Here is a 17,996-nt window from a genome sequence, read left to right as displayed (position 1 = left end):
AGTAAAGGAATTTTTATAATATTGCATCGCAATCTGAAACATAATGTGTGCAAATGCAAAATTTATCAGTGACGTCATTTTGATGAAAAACACCAGTAACCAGTTATGAAAACACTAACATATACGATGATTGGTAACAAGATAACCAAGACCATACACATTCCAAGCAAGTTGTTATGGATAGACGTGTAGGACATACTTGGGATGTCACAATTTAATATTTGTCAGTCAAACGTTTCGGAGATACACTTTACAAAGCGGTTGTCCAGCATGCTCAAATATTTTGGGAACATAGGTAGTGTGGTGTACATTTACTGAAGCTCCAGCAAACTGCTCAACCAGCAAGAACTCACAGTTCAAGGAACTCGGAAGTCACTTTCTGAAAATTGATTCCTAGTGACGAATGTACCTCTGCTTCTACGAACAAATTACAGTACGTCTGTCAACACAGAGGTGGTCAAAATAGTTATCATTGGTGCTCCAGTAGAATTAGAGGTAACGTCGTCATTTCTAGTCAAGTACAATTAGTAGTAACGATACTCAAGACATGTCAAATTTACTTAAAGTCGAACTAGAATATGAAGGTATGAGATGTACTCAAGTCGCGAGTTTGCATACTTATGGCAAATAAGAGACGAGGTAACGAGTTTTAAATACACGAATTTACACAAACATGTATTGGTATTTGATGCATCTTTTTGTCGCCATCTGCAGCCTGTACTATTGTTCTTTGGAGCATTTTCAGAACTTTGAACACAAGAGTTGGATAAAATCAGCTCGAAAACTGTGAAAATGAAAAGAACTAATATTTACTCAAATATTAAACAGTAGAATTATTTCATTTTGTAATACAAGCAACATCACGTTAATTTTGAATAAAGACTAGAGGAGGTATATGTCGAATGATATTAATATAAATACAAATAACCTACAACAATGTGACACGGATAAGGGCCTGAAAAAGTTGACTTGCGTCTTTCCAAGAATCAGATCATGCTCACTCTTTCTTGAAACCCGAACGAGTCAAGAACGATAAGTATGCTACTAAATACGGTAAAATAAAAAGCAATAGCAACTGCAAAACATATATAAACGGGATACATCCTGACACACCAAGATACGCAACCGACTTTACACGAGATTTAATAATGACAACAAACTTGAAAAGCTCAAACTGCGATATAAATATCTTCGATCAAGTAAATGCACTTCCACTGATCTAAAATTAATTTGAAAGGCTTCTCACGGATATTATATTCGTATTTTCACTCCAGTGTGCATATATAAGTCTTTCTGAATATGGTTTTGTAGCAAATTACTTCCAACAGATCTCAATTACGTAGTTTTCGACACCAGTATGTGTATTTCGAAGTTTTCAATGTGCCAATATGAGTAAACATTCTTCGACAGAAATTATATCATTGGATTTTGACTTCTGTATGAATGTGCATGTGCCCTTCTAAATGTGACTTTCTAGCGAAGGACTTTCCACAAATCTCACAGTTGTGGTTTTTGATCCCGGTGTGTGTATTTCCATGTGATTTCAATTGAGAGTAGCTTGAAAACATTTTCCAACAGATCTCACATTCATAGTTTTTGACTCCAGTATGAATGTGTATGTGTCCTTCTAACTGCGCCTTTCTAGCAAACAACTTACCACAGATCTTACATTCATAGTTTTTTACTCCAGTGTGAATAAGGATATGTATTGCTAAACTTGATTTTGAAGCGAGGGCTAGGCCACAAATCTCACAATTATAGTTTTTTATACCAGTGTGTGTATTCCCATGTATCTTCAAGACACTGATTTGAGTAAACGCTTTGCCACATATCTCACATCCATAGTTTTTACCTCTAGTGTGAATACGCATGTGCTGTATCAAGTCGGTTTTTCCAGCGGAATAAATTCCACATATCTCACACTTGTACTTCTTGACTCCAGTATGACTACGAATGTGACGCATCAAATTTCCCTTTATAGCAAAGAACTTCCCACAGCACTCACATTTATAGTTTTTGATACCAGTGTGTGTATTCCCATGTATCTTCAAGACACTGATTTGAGTAAACGCTCTGCCACATATCTCACATTCATAGTTTTTTACCGCAGAGTGAATATGCATATGTTGTTTTAGTATGGCTCTTTCAGCGAAAGACCTCCCACACATCTCACACTTGTAGTTTTTGACTCCAGTATGTGTATTCCAATGTCTTTTCAAGACACAAGTTCGACTAAACGCTCTGCCACAGAAGTCACATTCATAGTTTTTGCCTCCAATGTGAATATCCATGTGTTGTTCTACATGGGATTTTGCAGCATAGGACTTCCCACAGATCTCACACTTGTAGTCTTTAACTCCAGTGTGAATACGAATATGACGTGTTAAATGTGACTTCGAAGTAAAGGTTTTCCCGCATATTTCACAATCATAGTTTTTGACTCCAGTATGCACATCCCAATGCGATTTCAAGTTACCTTTCGTAGTAAACATTCCCCCACAGATCTTACATTCATAGTTTCTGACTCCAGTGTGATAAAGCATGTGTTTTGCTAATTGTGACTTTTTGCTGAAGGATTTCCCACAGATCTCACATTCATGATTTTTGAAACGAGGGCATATTATCAAATGTCTTTTCCATGAAGAGATCTTTTTTCCACAGATCGAGCATATCTTCTTTGTCATTCTCCCTGCGTATTTGTAAGTTACTTCTTCAGGTAGCACACATCCACAGTTCTTTGTTCGAAAATAATTACGGTATCCTTCAATCGCCGAGCATCGGCTATTGCATAGTAAGGGAAGTGTTATATTAAAGCACCACAGTCTGAAACAAAAGGTGTGCAAAACACTGAAAGTAACCAATTACAGAAAACAAACTGAACATTTTAATAGCACTTGAATATGTCTCTGCGTTGCAATGATCGGTAATAAGACAATACACCATAGCCATTTCAGACACACCTTTTTCTGATATCACAATTCCACTTGGGTGTATATTTACTTGGGCACAAGCAAACCACCCGACAAAAACTGACCATTCAAGAAAACCAAAAGCCTCATTTTAATCCAGGAATGAAACCAGTGAACAATCAAATTGGCAGAAAACTGACAGTTCAAAGAACTCCAAAATCTCTTTTTTACCCGTAAATGGAATGGATGGAGCGACGAGATGCCTGTCCAGTTTGACGAACAAATTACTCCTGTATACCCAGAAGTAGTCATTGTCGCTACTCTAGTAGAAGTACCGTCGTTAAAGTCTAATCAAGTACAAGTTCAAAGACATGCCTAAACTACTTCTAGTGAAAGTGGAAATGAAGTTCTGAAAAGTACTCGGCTACATAGTTTAAAAAATTAGATTTGACCAAGGGTTTGGACACTTATAGAACTTAATCGAAGGTGACTACTTTCAGGGTACATCGTTACGACAAACGCAAAGTAATAATGGCACCCCAAATAGTTTCTAAAATAATTTCAGCTACCTCAGTGCAGGGTTATTTTTCCCAGTCGATATGAACGTTTCACTCAGCACGGTGATGCAGATTTTCCTCACGACAAACGCAAAGTAATAATGGCACCCCAAATAGTTCCTAAAATAACTTCAGCTACCACAGTTCAGGGGTTATTTTTCCCGGTCGATATGAACATTTCACTCAGCACGGTGATGCAGATTTTCCTCTCAAGTACTTTCTACCTCATAATTCAAAGAATAAAAACATTTGTGACTATAATGTCAATATATGTCGCCCATGCGACTGCGTTATGGCTAAGGACACTTTTCAAGCAAGATACTCACAAGACATCTCACATTTAGCTTTTTTTACTCTAGTATGTGTATTCCGAGATCTTTCCAATTTACCGACTTCGGTAAACGTATTACCACAGATTATACATTGATAGTCTTCGAGACCGGAGTAAATATGCATGTGTCTTTCCAGCGAAGGATATCCAGCAGATGTCACATTCATAGATTTTGACTCCAGAATGAGTATTCATGTGTGATTTCAGGTTACAGATTCAAGTGAACGCTCTGCCGCAGATCTCACACTCATGTTTTTTAAACTTCAGTGTGAACATGCATGTGTGTTGCTAAACCTAACTTTCCAGTGAACGACTTCCCCACACATCTCACACTTACAGTTTTGACGCCAGTGTAAATTTTGTTGTTCTTTGCTAAACTTCCACATTCAGTGAAATACTTTTCACATATCACACATACCTACTTTTTGACTCCAGTGTAGATATGCATGTGTATTTCTTTCCACAGATCCCACATTTATAGTTTTTTACTCCAGTGTAAATAGGTATGCGTCCTGCTAAACATGACTTTGAAGCTAATGACCTCCCACAGATCTCACGCTCATCGCTTTTTACTCCGGTATGTGTATTCCCATGTGTTTGCAATGTACCAATCTGATTGAATGATCTGCCACAGATTTCACATTCATGGTTTTTGATTCCACCGTGACTATCTAAATTGCCCATGCCCAGCATCCAGTTCGACCTCCATTTCACTTTGGGCTGAGGAAGTTCTGGCGTTCAGTTGTGACGTTAACCGGCGTGCGAAAATTTGGTCAGATGAATCCAAAGGCCCGATAATATCCAGACATCTTTCAGCACGCGGCCCCTTTTGATCATTGTAAAATTTCCAATCCTTCTCAGTCATTCGCAACTTATGCTGTTTTTCAAAATCTTTTCGTTGATTATCATCTGTACAGAAGATGTCATACAATTCATCTACGTTTGACAAAAAAAATTGCTTGCTTTTTCAAGTACGATTTAATACGTTTGCTTTTTGGCCACCGGTGGAGTTTACTAAAGTCTATGACCAACAATTGAATCTTTTGGGTTATGGTACGTTGGTTCAGAGGATGAACATTGCCAAACACTCAGATGTCATAGATTTCTTTCGCAACTTTTGACGCAGCTTGTTTAGTGCGAAAGTTCTTGAATTGGAGTATTCTCTCTATCACTTGCCCTTTTGCGGGCAGTAAACCAGGTGGAAACTTTTGACAACCACTGAACTTTTCGCCACCATGCAAAATCTTGATATGTTCTCCACTTCGTCTAGTTCTCACCATAATTGTGATCATAAACCCAATAAATCATACGATAGGCTACTTTGTAAAGTAACTAGGTGTAGCGTAACAATCTGTAAAAACAAAACATGGCTTATTAAGAGTCAATAACTGCACTGTATAACGCCAAAATTTGAAAAAATAGCGGTTTTACTGTTTTTTGGCTATAACTCGCTTTGTGTTCACAATAGAGAGAACTTTCTTCTTAAGACAGATAGAAACATGATGTTTCTGCAGATTTGGAGCTATATATCATGACTCTACAGTCTACATCCAGCGGTTGCCTTTTTTTCAAATTTCGTCGGCTTTGTTGTCAAATCGTCAGGTTACCTGTGACTCAATTCCAACCAGTAAAAGCCGAGGTCAGTCAAATTGAAATTTCGGTCACTTTTGAGATAACGGTATTTACGGTGACCAATTTCGTCACCTGGTCATAAACAAAAATCGTGTTCCAGGTATGCCTGAAGAGGCAGGGATGTCTTCTCCACTTGTTTTGATCTTGAAAAGGGCCTATGGTGGAGTTTGGATCAAGAAATCGCCAATAAACGAAAAAGTATATGACACAGATTAGCTGGAAATTAGTCCACTTCATTGCAATAGCCACGTAGAAAGGATGGTGAGATAATTTTCAAATAGAGTTCTTTACGCACTGGACTTAACGACCACGAAAAGGAAATGAACTGACCAGCAGGTAAAATACGGATACCTATATTTTTCAAGTAAAAGTCATATATCGAAGTATTTTTGTCGCACCAATTTAGATTTCACGAAATCCATCCCAGATATGCAGGGCATACCGATGTCTCTCTGCCTTGATTCGTAGTTTTTACTGATTGCAAAGTCGCCATTCCCAAAATCTCGTCAGAGACATCAGTTTCATTCCTCAGCAGCTCAGTGTTCGAGAATTTCTCTGCTACTTGACATTGACTGATCCAGGGCATTAAAAATGGTGCTGGTTACAATTGAAAATGGGCTATGCCAATGAATAGTATTTATGAGTTGTAAAAGCATTTCTGGTACTTCACATAAGCGTTGATACTAGAGCTTTTTATGTGTTCGAAACTTTCAGCTTCAGTGTAATTAAATGGTAACCCACTGAGCTTCTAGTACATTAGTCATTTTCCGGTCTTTCAATATCCCCTTCTTGTCATAGAATAAGAAAAAATATTGGTGTTCTACCACAAGATATGGATACAATTATAGATGGTATTCACCAAATGTGGAGGATGACATGAAGAGAGGACGATAACTTTTGAGAGGAATAAGATCTGTCACGATGCCCTAGTTCTATAATTCACCTGTGAGAGTACCATAGGAGTGCTGCAGAGCAAATGATAGAATATCAGATAAGATCAAATTGTATTGTGAAGAAATCTACATTGGACCGAAAAAGAATATAGATATTGACTATCACTTGGGAAATATATTTAACCGTATTTTACGTGCTTATTATCAGTTCGTTTCCTTTTCGTGGTCGTTAATTTTAGTGTGTTAAGTACTCTGTTTGAAAACTATCTCGCCATCGGTTAAAAGCATCTGTTTTAATGAAGTGGACTAATTTCCATGTCATATCATTTTTCGTTTACTGGCGATGTCTTCATCTAAACTCCACCATATGCTCTTGCCAAGATCAAAACAAGTCAATAAGACATCCCTGCCTCTTCAGGCATACCTGGAACACGATTTTTGGTCATATCGGTGTGACGAAATTGGTCACCGTAAATACTATAATTTCAAAAATGACCGAAATTTCCATTTGACAGACTTCAGCTTCTACCGGTTGGAATTGAGTCAAATTTGGTGTGCAACGTTTTTATAGCTTACTTGACGATTTGACAATTAAGCCGATGAAATTTGAGGAATAAAGTTTTTTTGAACACCCCTAATCTTCACGACAGACGCAAAATAATTATGGCAGCACAAATAGGCAATAGTTTCTAAACTAACTCCAGCCCCCCAGAACAGGTGCTATTTTTCACGGTGCATGGTGATGCAAAGTTTCCTCAAAAGTACTTTGAAGATTTTGACACCAATGCAGGATACTCCTAACCGATCTCACATTACGCTTTTTTCTACTCCAGTATGTGTATTCCACGATGTTTTCAATTCACCGACATTAGTAAACATATTACCAATGAAAACAAAATTAAAGTTTTTGAGACGTGCCTTCTAAATATGCCTTTCTTGGAAAGGACTTCCAGCAGATGCAACGTTCGTCGATTTTGACTCCGGAATGAATACTCGTGTGAGTCTAGCAAACGCTCGGGCAGATCTCGCACTTATGTTTTCTTTTATTCCAGTCAGAACCTTGATTGGTGGATAATCCGAGGATTATCAACGAAAAACTCCAATAACTCCGCTTCTACTAGTTGGAATTGAGTCAAATTTGTTCTGCGTCGTGTCTGAAGACAGCTCAACAATTTCATGGGGTTGACAGAAAAACTTGACATTATTTTTTAATTTTCCTATTGAAATTAAAAATTTCAATTAGATCAGCGGAGCCCTATACTTGTTAGAATTGAACCAAATTAGGTGTGCAGCGTTTTTCAGGGTAACCTGACAATTTAATGACTGAATGGCTGGAATCAAGAACAAAAAGTTATTTTTGAACAGCCCTAATATGCATATGTCGTCCTAAATGAGCTTTGGTAGCGAATGACTTCTCACACATCTCACACATGTCGGTTTTGACTCCAGTATGAAAAAGAATGTGACGTGTTAAATTTCCCTTCAAGGCAAAGGACTTCCCACACATCTCACACTCGTAGGTTTTGACTGCAGTATGTGTAAGCACATGTGGTTTCAAGCTAGGTATCAGAGTAAACATTCTGCCACGGATCCCACACCCAAATTTCCTTACTGCAGCGTGAATATCCATGTGTTCTACTAAATGTGGCTTTGTAGTGAAGGAATTCCCACAGACTTCACACTCATAGTGTTTGATTCCGGTATGTGTATTCCAATGTGTTTTTCAATGAGTTGTGGACTGAAAACGCTTTCCCACATACCTCACATTTGTAGCCTTTGACTGCAGTATGTGTAGTCTCATGTACCTTCATGTCTCTGTTCTGATTGAAAGATTTACCACCAATTTCACATACATAGTTTTTTACTCCTATGTGAAAATGTATGTGCACTTTTACTTGCTCTTTTTTAGTGAAAGACTTCCCACAAATCTCACATCCGTAGTTTCTAACTTCAATATGTGTATTCCAATGTGATTTCAAACCCATGTAGCCTGAAAACACTTTCCCACAGATCTCACATGTGCAGTGGCTGCGTTTATGGTGGTCTTTTAGACCCACCGAGATAGGTTCTAACTACGTCTCTGGAGATGCGCTGAAATTTGCTATTCAACAATTCTCCGAACCAGATGCGTTCTCTGTTCAACTGGACACTACACAAGTAGGCTACAAAGTCACTTAAATAGAATAGAAATTTAGAATCCTGTCTTGATCCAAATCCAGTCTTGTCCGATTAAAATTGAAAATCTTGATGCTGTCCAGTGTACATCTCTACCAGCAATACAGACAGTCGAAAGTCGACATCCATAAGGATCATTTGAAATTACATCCGAAATTAAATAACTGAAAACATTTGAATATATAAAGATTTAAATGTGGTAATTTAAATTCCATGAATCTAAAATGAGCAAGATTTAAAAAAAAAAGGAAAGTCCACAACATGCAGTGTTGGGATAAAGTCACTAACTTCGAGTCCCAAGTCATCTCGAGTCATTGCACATTTTGGCTCGAGTCAAATCAAGTCACTCGATTCCAAAGGTGACTTAAGTCGAGTCACTAGTCGAGTAAAGTTGAACTTTAAAAGTAAGATACATGATTTAAAGTCATTGCGTTTCGCTAACTGTTTTAAATACAGATGGAGTCCCCATTTATTCTGAATCGAGGAATGAATGTAAAGTTGATTATACACGCAAAAATGCGCTGTATCGCTCATGCATAAGTAGAACTGCTGAACGACGGGAGTAGCGGTATAGCTCCAGTCTATAATTATCGGTCAAATACAGCTTAAATACAAAACCTCCGAAAGTTGAACAAATGATATGGTGCAACACCCTATAGCCTACCTACATATCCATGATACACAATTATAAACGTATGAACGATGTTCGTTTGATTCAAATCATACAAAAGGGTAGGTTAAGGTGAGCAATGGACACTGTTAGCAGTTCATAGAACAGAGATACATTGCTAGGATATTACTTTACTGCTAGTTTACGATAACGTAAGCTCAGATCACTGCGTTAGCGATCAATTTGTTTTCAAGATATCAATAGAGGCTTGGTGAAACACACAATCATTAAGTGATTGGTTGCTCTCCTGGCCCCACCAGCGTATCGTCAACAATCCGAACTTATACAAGATACAGCGATTTAGTCAACATCGATTACTTGATGACTTGAAATCGACTCGTAAATTTTGCTTCGAGTCACGAGTCAATACGCATTTCTGAAAAGTCAAGTCATACGAAATAGGTGACTCGAGTCATCCAGTGGACGTTGGCTAAATTGAATCACAGGAGATTTGAATCAAGAACCGAATCGCTACATATCAATATTTGTTTTACTGATAAAAATTTAAACCAGGACATCAGTAAATCGAAACCAAATTCAAAGCGACTTGCACGGTCGAAGCATAGAGCCGTGGTGAGACAAAATTTTACAACAGTCATGGATCGCAAATGACTTAACAATGCTACAGTTACATTTACACTGAAATATCGTCTTTTGGAAGCAGACTCATAGAAACTACTTGATTTTAAAAATGCGCAACTGGAGATAACGGTACTGATATTTCAAAATTCAGAACAACAACTACTAATTTTTCACAACTCCCAACTAGAATTGGAACTACACACTTTTTAAAACCAGTGACTTAGAACTGGAACTACTGACTTTTTAAAACTCGCAACCAGTACTAGAACTAACCAAAACACAACTGACTGATAGTGGGCTACGAATTACAGCATTGTAAATGAGTTGGAAAATATTGGAGTGAGAACAGGATGCGGTTTCAATAGGATTCAAAAGGATGGGGTTTCGTGTTCAAAATGGAAGGAGTTCCGACCTCAAAAACCAACCCTCCTGCTCAGCCACTATTACTCTGAGCTAGCAATGGCTGCAAGAACATCACCCAATGGGACAAATAGAACACCAGTATCACGTTTCTTTCCAAATGACGAGAACTGTTTTCTAGATGTTTTTCAACTAGAACTATTCAGTTTTCAAAATCCGCAACTAGAACTTTCCAAAAGCCACAACTGTAACTTGAACCACTCATTATTTCAAATCTACAACTCCGACAAGTAACAGTGAATTTACCGCCGACCAACTAGATTGCTAGTTTGTACAAATCTGTTTGGAAGACATACAGGTCTACAGGAGGATTGGAGCCAAGAAAACCTTCTCATTTCGAGGGATGCATATTTATTTAAATAGACTGCTCTAATTCATCCTTCTCAACTCACACAGTCTCTCGAGTTATATTTCCAAGCAATAATTCTATCACATTGTTGAGACCAACTGAAGTATGCGTTGCATCAGCACATTCTAGTTGAGTGGTTCTCAACCTTTTTGTCTTAGGGGACCCTTTTTGGGCCATCACGAACCCCAGAAGTCTTAGTTCAAATTTAGCTCAATTTGCACACAACCGTTTTCTGTCTTGAGCAAACATCAACTGTAGGCTAGTGATAAACAGGAACAAAATTACTTTTCTTGAAAATAACATCCCAGTGATCATACTATTTATGTAGGAATTGGTTAGACGGTAGCGAATTCTGCAGCTGCACTTCCAGAAATCTGTGGCTGCGTCTTGAAAATCTGCGCCTTCAATTTGATATCAACGAGTGCCGAGAATCTATTTCCCCAGAGATAGATGGCGGTGACACTGTTGGGTATGACCGCAACATACATGGCACCAAAATTGAGAAACATATATTTCAATGTACAGGAACGTCCAGCCTAGTCATTTCTATAAGTAGCCTATATTACATGACAAAATGGACATTTGCAAACATTTCGAAGTGACGCTGAATTGACTAGCCTACTCCAATATTTAGTTTTTCCACAAACTATGACAAAACATCTCTTAACAGCAACATTTTGTGAAGTTTTAGCAGTAATTAGGCGGAAATTGATTCCTAATTGTCCTAATTCAAAAATAATAATTTTGCAAATTTAAAAGTTTCGCATACCGTACCACTGAAAATGCTCCCCGGACCAGCAGTTAGGAACCACTGTTCCAGTTCATTACTCTATGTTCGGGTAGAGCAGCGGTTTCTAACTTATTGAGACACTCTCTCCTTGATGATGGTAAAACATTTCACTCCTCCCCCCCTTCCCATAAAATCAAGAAACAATATACAGAGTAAATAAGTTTGCAATAAGAGTGTATAGTTACATGATAAGGAAGGATATAATCGTTTAGCGATAAAGTATATATACAGTACAATATCAAACTGCACATAGTAGAGAGTAATACCTAGAGGTAAAAGTTTATTGCTTGTTTTGTTACCAATATTTATTGCAAAGTCAGCACATGTGTACTGTGTAGGCTACTTCACTGTTCTGTGTCTTTTATCAGCCCATTAGAACTCAACCCAAATGTAACAGACCATTAGCACAATTAGAAACCCACATAGAGGCTGCACTTCACATGAAATTAGCACTTCAGCAGAAGCCACACAATTTTTTCTACGGCAGCAGGTTGCACATCTATGCTATAGCCGTTGGCGTACATCTTCCACGGGACTTGGAAGGGTTCAGACGATTCAGGTTTGGTCCTACATATAAAAATTTTCACCTGACACAGAAAGTCATAGTCAAATAATGTTTGGTGACGAGAAACATCACTCGATTGAGTAATTTTGACTCGTTATAAAACCAGGTAGGGCCTACAGTCTGGCAGACTACAGAATGTCTCGAATTGAGCATACCAAGAGTGGTCACTTTGCTGTCGTATACCATTTCAGTTGGAATCTTTGCTTCCGAAGAATCAAAAGGCATATTATGTATTGCATATGACATGACCTTGCAGTGAATAAATAATTTCTCCATCGTTTTACGCTTTCATACTACACTGACGCTTCATTTTCACTAATACAGGAGCTTAGACCGACCAGAAAATATCTCTCAAGAGGAAGTAGAGCTGGGTAAACAGCAATACACATTCACAAGAAATCTCAGATATGTTAAGGTGTCACCGAAGTTTGGTATCTGTCAAAATCAAGCATCTGGGAACACCGTATAATGTATATGGATGATTATACACGGTTCTCATTGCAAAATAAAGGTCCAATGAAGGATACATGCGGTATGCGGCATACAAGACAATGAAAGAGTAAGGAAACATTATAAGATAGCTGAAACATCCAAGATTAAACACTGCTATGGCAGGCAATAATACTAGTGATACCATCGCATTGTGTCTTAACGCATTGTACTTGTGTGTGACTTGCTCAGATGAAAAATATAACTCAACGATTATCACTAGTAGATCGACGAGGGTGTTAGATTGACAAGCAACAATTGGTCATTTGAACATCCTCTGACCTGTTCATTAGATCGCATTGTACATTATGTATTTAAAAATACTTGCGGAGAGTATTGATTGATTGGCTTCTGTACTGAAAGTGCTTGGTGCGGCTAATTACAAGTACCATTAAAGCCACTGATTTGCTACTTCTACTGCAAGAGCATCAGTCGTACCATTGAAAGTGGAACATAAGAAATACGGAGTTTGTACCATTACTACTGAAGTTTGACACCAGGTATACTCCCTGCCGGAATCCAGCCTCACCATTAGCTGGATTCTAGGGAGGCATCCGTCAGGGACCAAACCCGACACCTCTGGCTTGCGAGACCAGATGTGCAACAACTGAGCTACAGCGGCAATCGAGTTCATGTCATTATTATTCGTACAACAAAAGTTCTACCTTTGTCTAAGTGATTTGTAAACAGTGTGTCATGGCATGCTAGTGTGCCTCCAAAGATCCAGTAGTGAGCTGACCGAAATGCGCAACTAGAACTAGAACCACTCACTTTTCAAAATCTGCGACAAGAACTAAAACTACAACTAGGCTACTCATTTTTTAAAACTCGCAACTAGAACTAGAACTGGACGTACTCAATTTACAAAATATGCAACTAGAACTAGGACTAATCATTTTTTTAAACTAGCAACTAGAGCTGGAACTAGGCCTAATCAGTTTTCAAAATCCGCCACTATAGCTAGAACTACTCCCATTTTGAAATTTGCAACTAGAACTAGAACAACTCAAAACACCGTTAGTAAGTTGATGTTTAACTAACTAAATGGGTAATTTGTACAACTTTGAAACTGACTTAAATATAAAAATAAGGCATGCAGACAAGCACACATGATTTCAAAGTGCCCTGCTTCAAACTGCTGTAATAGCTGATAAACACATCCCATTCAAAGATGGGTTCAAAATCAATCAAGATAATATTGCCATTCGCTTCTGCATGGCTCTTGTGCACATGACTTTTCTGAACTAAATGAACGGCAGAGATCATAATGCTAGCTTATCCAAGAGAAATCATCTGATTAATAATTGCAAATCACAGCAACCTACTTCGCTGGATTAAAAGTGTCACCAAATGACTCGGGATAATACTCTTACTAAACGTCTATGAGCGAGGATTACCAGTTTTAATCAGACGATTAGCAATTTCCCGGATAAGCTAACTTTAGGATTTCCGCCCTAAAAACTGTAAACAAAAGCTTAGAATGGAAGAAATGCAACTTTGTTCAGTCATTCATGTTCATTAGGGTTGTTCAAAAATAACTATTTTCACGAATTATGGGGATTCACTGAATAAACTGTCAGGTTGCCTAAAAAAACGCTGCACACCAAATTTGGCTCGTTCCTAACTGGTAGATGTGAACGCACAGGAGATTGAAAAACTTGAATGTAGTGAAAAAACTTCAATTTCACAGTCAAATCCACGAAATTGTCAAGTTGTCTGGAAGAACAATGCTTGAACATTTTATGTCACTTCCAACCGATAGAAGAAGTTATTGCAGTTGAAAATTTTGGATTAGCAAGAATAGCCTGGACGGTTGATAATCCAAGAGTGATTAATGAAAAACTTCAATGACATCGCTTCTACGGGTTGGAATTGCATCAAATTTGTCTCGCATCATTTTTGCAGACAGCCCCACAATTTCATGTGGTTGACAGTCAAATTTGAAAAATATTTCATAATCTTGTCCACAACAAATTCAAACTTTTCAAACTCCTGTGCGTTCACATCTACCAGTTGAAATCCAGGCAAATTGGCGTGCAACGTTTTCTTGGGCAACCTAACAATAAATAAGTGAGTCCCTGGAATCCGGGAAAAAAGCTATTTTGGAACAACCCTAGTGTTCGCATAAACAAGCATATTCATCGCATTACCATGTTAAAACATTTTCACATCCCTTCGAATGTAACTGTGTCGCGGGCATTTAATAATTATTCTAGTGTACCGCAAACCGAAAGAGTTTGAGAATGACCACGTTAACTACTCATTTTCCGCAACAGGGTCCTCATTTCGATCACCAGTACCAGTCGTGTTCAATTCGTAAAGACCATCGGCAAGTTTTATGGCTTCGTCCGATTTTTCGCACGCAAATTTCCACTCCTCCGACAAGGCCTCGACACCGTAATAAGCGCCAGCTATAGCGCCCGCCATGCACCCAACCGTGTCCGAATCGTGACTGTAAGCAGCGGCAAGGATCGTGGCTCGCAGAAATCCATTGTATTTCGACAGTGCAGGAATTCGTTTCGGATTCAGAGTGTACAGGAAACAGAATATGGCGGCCGGAATAGATCTGTGGGCCGTAACGTCCGAGCCAATTTCTTTGTTATACTGTGGCGCTTTCACTAAAGACTTGGAGCTGAGCAGCTTCACTACCGCGTCACATTTTTCACGATATATCTCCAAGCCTGCCTTATCAGACGTCAATTCGTTTAGCTGCATGTACAAATCTTCTACGAACTGAGCGGGATCGTCGATATTATCAGTATTCAATGCTTTCTCTATCGCGAGTGCTTGGAGTATAGCACCATTAACGCCTTTGGGATTAGTGTGGGTTAATCGTGATTGCTCACTGGCCAGGTTTGATATTTTCACTGGATCACCATGATAGAATAACGGGACAGGAGCTACTCGCATAGCAGAGCCATTACCGTAAGACCCAGTCCCGCTAAACTGTCGTTTTGCAGGGTAGTAAATGTTCCCTTCGTAGTTGCGTTCGCGGACGTCACGCAGCAAAATAGCGGCATTTTTCCCGTAATTACGTTGAGGTTTTGAGGCCGCGTGTGTTTCCGCAAATGACTTCATAACGTCTCGAGGCTCGTAACTCTTGTTACGTATCAATGATTCTCCCAAGTCGAACATCATGCAGGAGTCATCAGTGTGAGGAACAAATCCTTTTTCCTTTGCCTCTTTTTCTCGAACCTTCTTGGCAGTGTCGTTGTAGTACATGATCACTCTTTTGACATCGATTTCAGTCCACATGTTCTCGTAGCGTTCTCCCAAGCAATCGCCATAAAGCGAGCCCATCACAGCGCCGCGAAAACGCGATTTCATGGGGACTACACCCTTTGGTTCATGACTGGATGAGTTACCCATCGCTTCAAGAGACCGCGATCAGAATAATTCAGTGAGATGAGAACTGTCAGTTAGGCATTGCTAAATTGGTATTCTAAAACACAAAGACGAGAGAAAGTGGTAAATGGTAATTCACGATTAACGATTTTGGTCTCCGCAATGGCAGTGTCTATAAGGCAGGGGTTCTCAATGGGTGGGCCACAAAAGGTAATTTGAGGTGAGCAACAAAGCTATTTGGAAATTGTAGAGTTATAGTGAAAGTTCAGTTATATTTGTTATGTTCATATATTCAAAAACATAGTCATATTATCGATTTATGCGTAGACTTCATAAAGCTTTTCATCTGACTCTGATGAGATGTAGTGGCAAGTTATAGAGTCACAATGTACAAGTCGAAAATTGGAGGGGAAACGAGGGCTTTTCTCTGCCGGCTATAACAACCTACGGCCAGACGGCTCTCGTTAATTTACAACGCGCTTCTCGCTAATTGGCAGCGCGTTAAACTGAAAATATGAATTACTGGGTACGATGGCTGAAAGTGATGCGCGATTGGAAACAAACATGAAGAAAAGTGCGATTTCAAGTTTTTATTGAGCTAGTTTTTTTCAAGGCTTATTGTTGTAGGCCTACATATGTATAATACGCACCCCCCTATTTTGGGGCAAAAAATCGGTAAAATTTTGCGCATTATACATGGAAAATTGCAGTAGTCGTTGCATGGTTAAGGCAAGTGCTGTGAGCCGGCTATGGAACACAGATACATTGCTATCAGTTTACTTTACTACCAGTTTACGACAACGCAATCTGTAATCCTTGTTCCAGTTCCAGACTAAACGAATGGTTTTTTTCGACAATAGCACATGACAGACGGGTATCTGTCCTGGAATAATCAAGTAATTATAAATATTACATGGAAAGTTACGTGGGACGGTCCCAACAATTCCACTCTGACTCTGGCCGATGTTCATTTCATATGCGGTCAAGCATCCCGCCGGCTATCTGACAGTCGTCGAGCATGTCCGCATTCAAGTCAAAATACAAGCAATTTCGGCGCTTCTTCGATAGTAGGGAGACATCTAAAAATGTTCCCCATGATCACCAATATATGTTTATCATGAACACGTCAAAATAAAAATGTTTTTTTTTTGCCTTTGGAGAGACGGATATTTGGGTTGGGAGAGGGTTAGGGTCAAAGTTGGGATTCGGGTATCCCAAGATTAGGGTTAGAGGAGGGGGGATATTGGGGTTGGGAGAGGGTTAGGGTCAAAGTCGGGATTCGGGTATCCCAAGATTAGGGTTGGAGGAGGGGGAATATTGGGGTTGGGGACGGGAGGAGGGAGAATATTGGGGTTGAAGACGGGAGGGGGAATAATAGGGTTAGGATATCCCAAGATTATGGTTAGATTATCTCAAGATTAGGGTTGGAGGAGGGGATTATTAGGGTTGGGGACGAGGGATATTAGGTTTAGAGGTGAGTTAGGGTATCCCAAGATTAGGGAGGGGGATATTAGGGTTGGATATCGTGTCCCTCACCCCCAACCCTATTGGGATACCCTAACCACAACCCTAATATGCCCCCACCTCCAATGCTAATATCCCCCCTCATCCAACCCTAATCTTGGGTCGGGATATCCTAACCCTAATATTCCCCCAACCCTAATATGGATGTGCAACTGATAAATCGCTTCTCAAAAGATATGGTGTTCTAAAGTTAGAAGATATGAGGAAACTATAGGTATTGCCAAGTTTATGTATCAGTTCCATTGCGGTCAATGTCCCATGTCCCTCAAATTTCAACGACTACTTCCCCTCGAAGACAAAAGCGCACAAGTAGGCTACAGCACACACGCGTCAACGAAGAACAACTACTTTATGATCAGTACTGAATACAAGAAAACGCATTACTCTATGAAGTATGCCGGACCCCAATTGTGGAACAGCATCTCGCCGACTATCCGACCGTCGTCGAACATGTCCGCATTCAAGTCGAAATACAAGCAATTTCTTCTAAATCAATACTAGCCAGTCTTCAGGATCACCGGACCACGACCTAACATCGACCTCGCCCTCCGCCACATGCCACCTCATTTTGTCGCTTGCGTCTTATATTCTCTGCATTACTTTTCATTCAGTGTGCATGTGCATGCCTCTTATTTACTTCGCCTGGGCTAAGGTGGGTGTCTGATCTTAAAGGCTACTCCAAGTTGTTTCCACACCTTCCTATCTTTTCATTGTATCGCAGTCTTGTGATGTTTTGAAACGATGAAAATATTAATAAACCTGATT

General features: G+C 39.3%; 3 protein-coding genes across 4 annotated transcripts in view; 1 reads left to right on the top strand and 2 right to left on the bottom strand.

The window, feature by feature from the left end:
- The window catches only part of LOC145435598 (uncharacterized), a 260,078-nt gene that overhangs the window by 41,820 nt on the left and 200,262 nt on the right, over positions 1-17,996 (top strand). The gene's annotated exons all lie outside the window — the stretch shown is intronic.
- Positions 33-17,996, bottom strand: part of LOC145435743 (armadillo repeat-containing protein 1-like) — a 391,422-nt gene continuing 373,458 nt past the window's right edge. The window contains exons 2-3 of one of the 2 annotated variants that reach the window (XM_080313036.1): positions 3,606-5,148; positions 33-3,478 (exon numbers count right to left, since the gene is read on the bottom strand). In XM_080313036.1, coding sequence (XP_080169162.1) covers positions 1,419-2,684 — 1,266 coding nt within the window. In that variant the 5' untranslated portion in view covers positions 2,685-3,478; positions 3,606-5,148 and the 3' untranslated portion in view covers positions 33-1,418. Of the gene's footprint in view, positions 5,149-17,996 lie in introns of both variants that reach the window. The other variant, XM_080313031.1, reaches the window with a different exon arrangement.
- On the bottom strand, positions 11,457-16,766 carry LOC145435790 (ADP-ribosylhydrolase ARH3-like). Its single transcript, XM_080313065.1, has one exon. The coding sequence runs from the start codon at positions 15,729-15,731 to the stop codon at positions 14,619-14,621; it is 1,113 nt and encodes a 370-aa protein (XP_080169191.1). The 5' UTR covers positions 15,732-16,766; the 3' UTR covers positions 11,457-14,618.

The sequence above is a fragment of the Botryllus schlosseri genome, chromosome 1, assembly GCF_051294905.1.
Source record: "Botryllus schlosseri isolate E-star chromosome 1, Bs_hap1, whole genome shotgun sequence".
Taxonomy (NCBI): Eukaryota; Metazoa; Chordata; class Ascidiacea; order Stolidobranchia; family Styelidae; genus Botryllus; species Botryllus schlosseri.
Note: the sequence above shows the minus strand (reverse complement) of the source record. Positions and strands in the feature narration are given on the sequence as shown.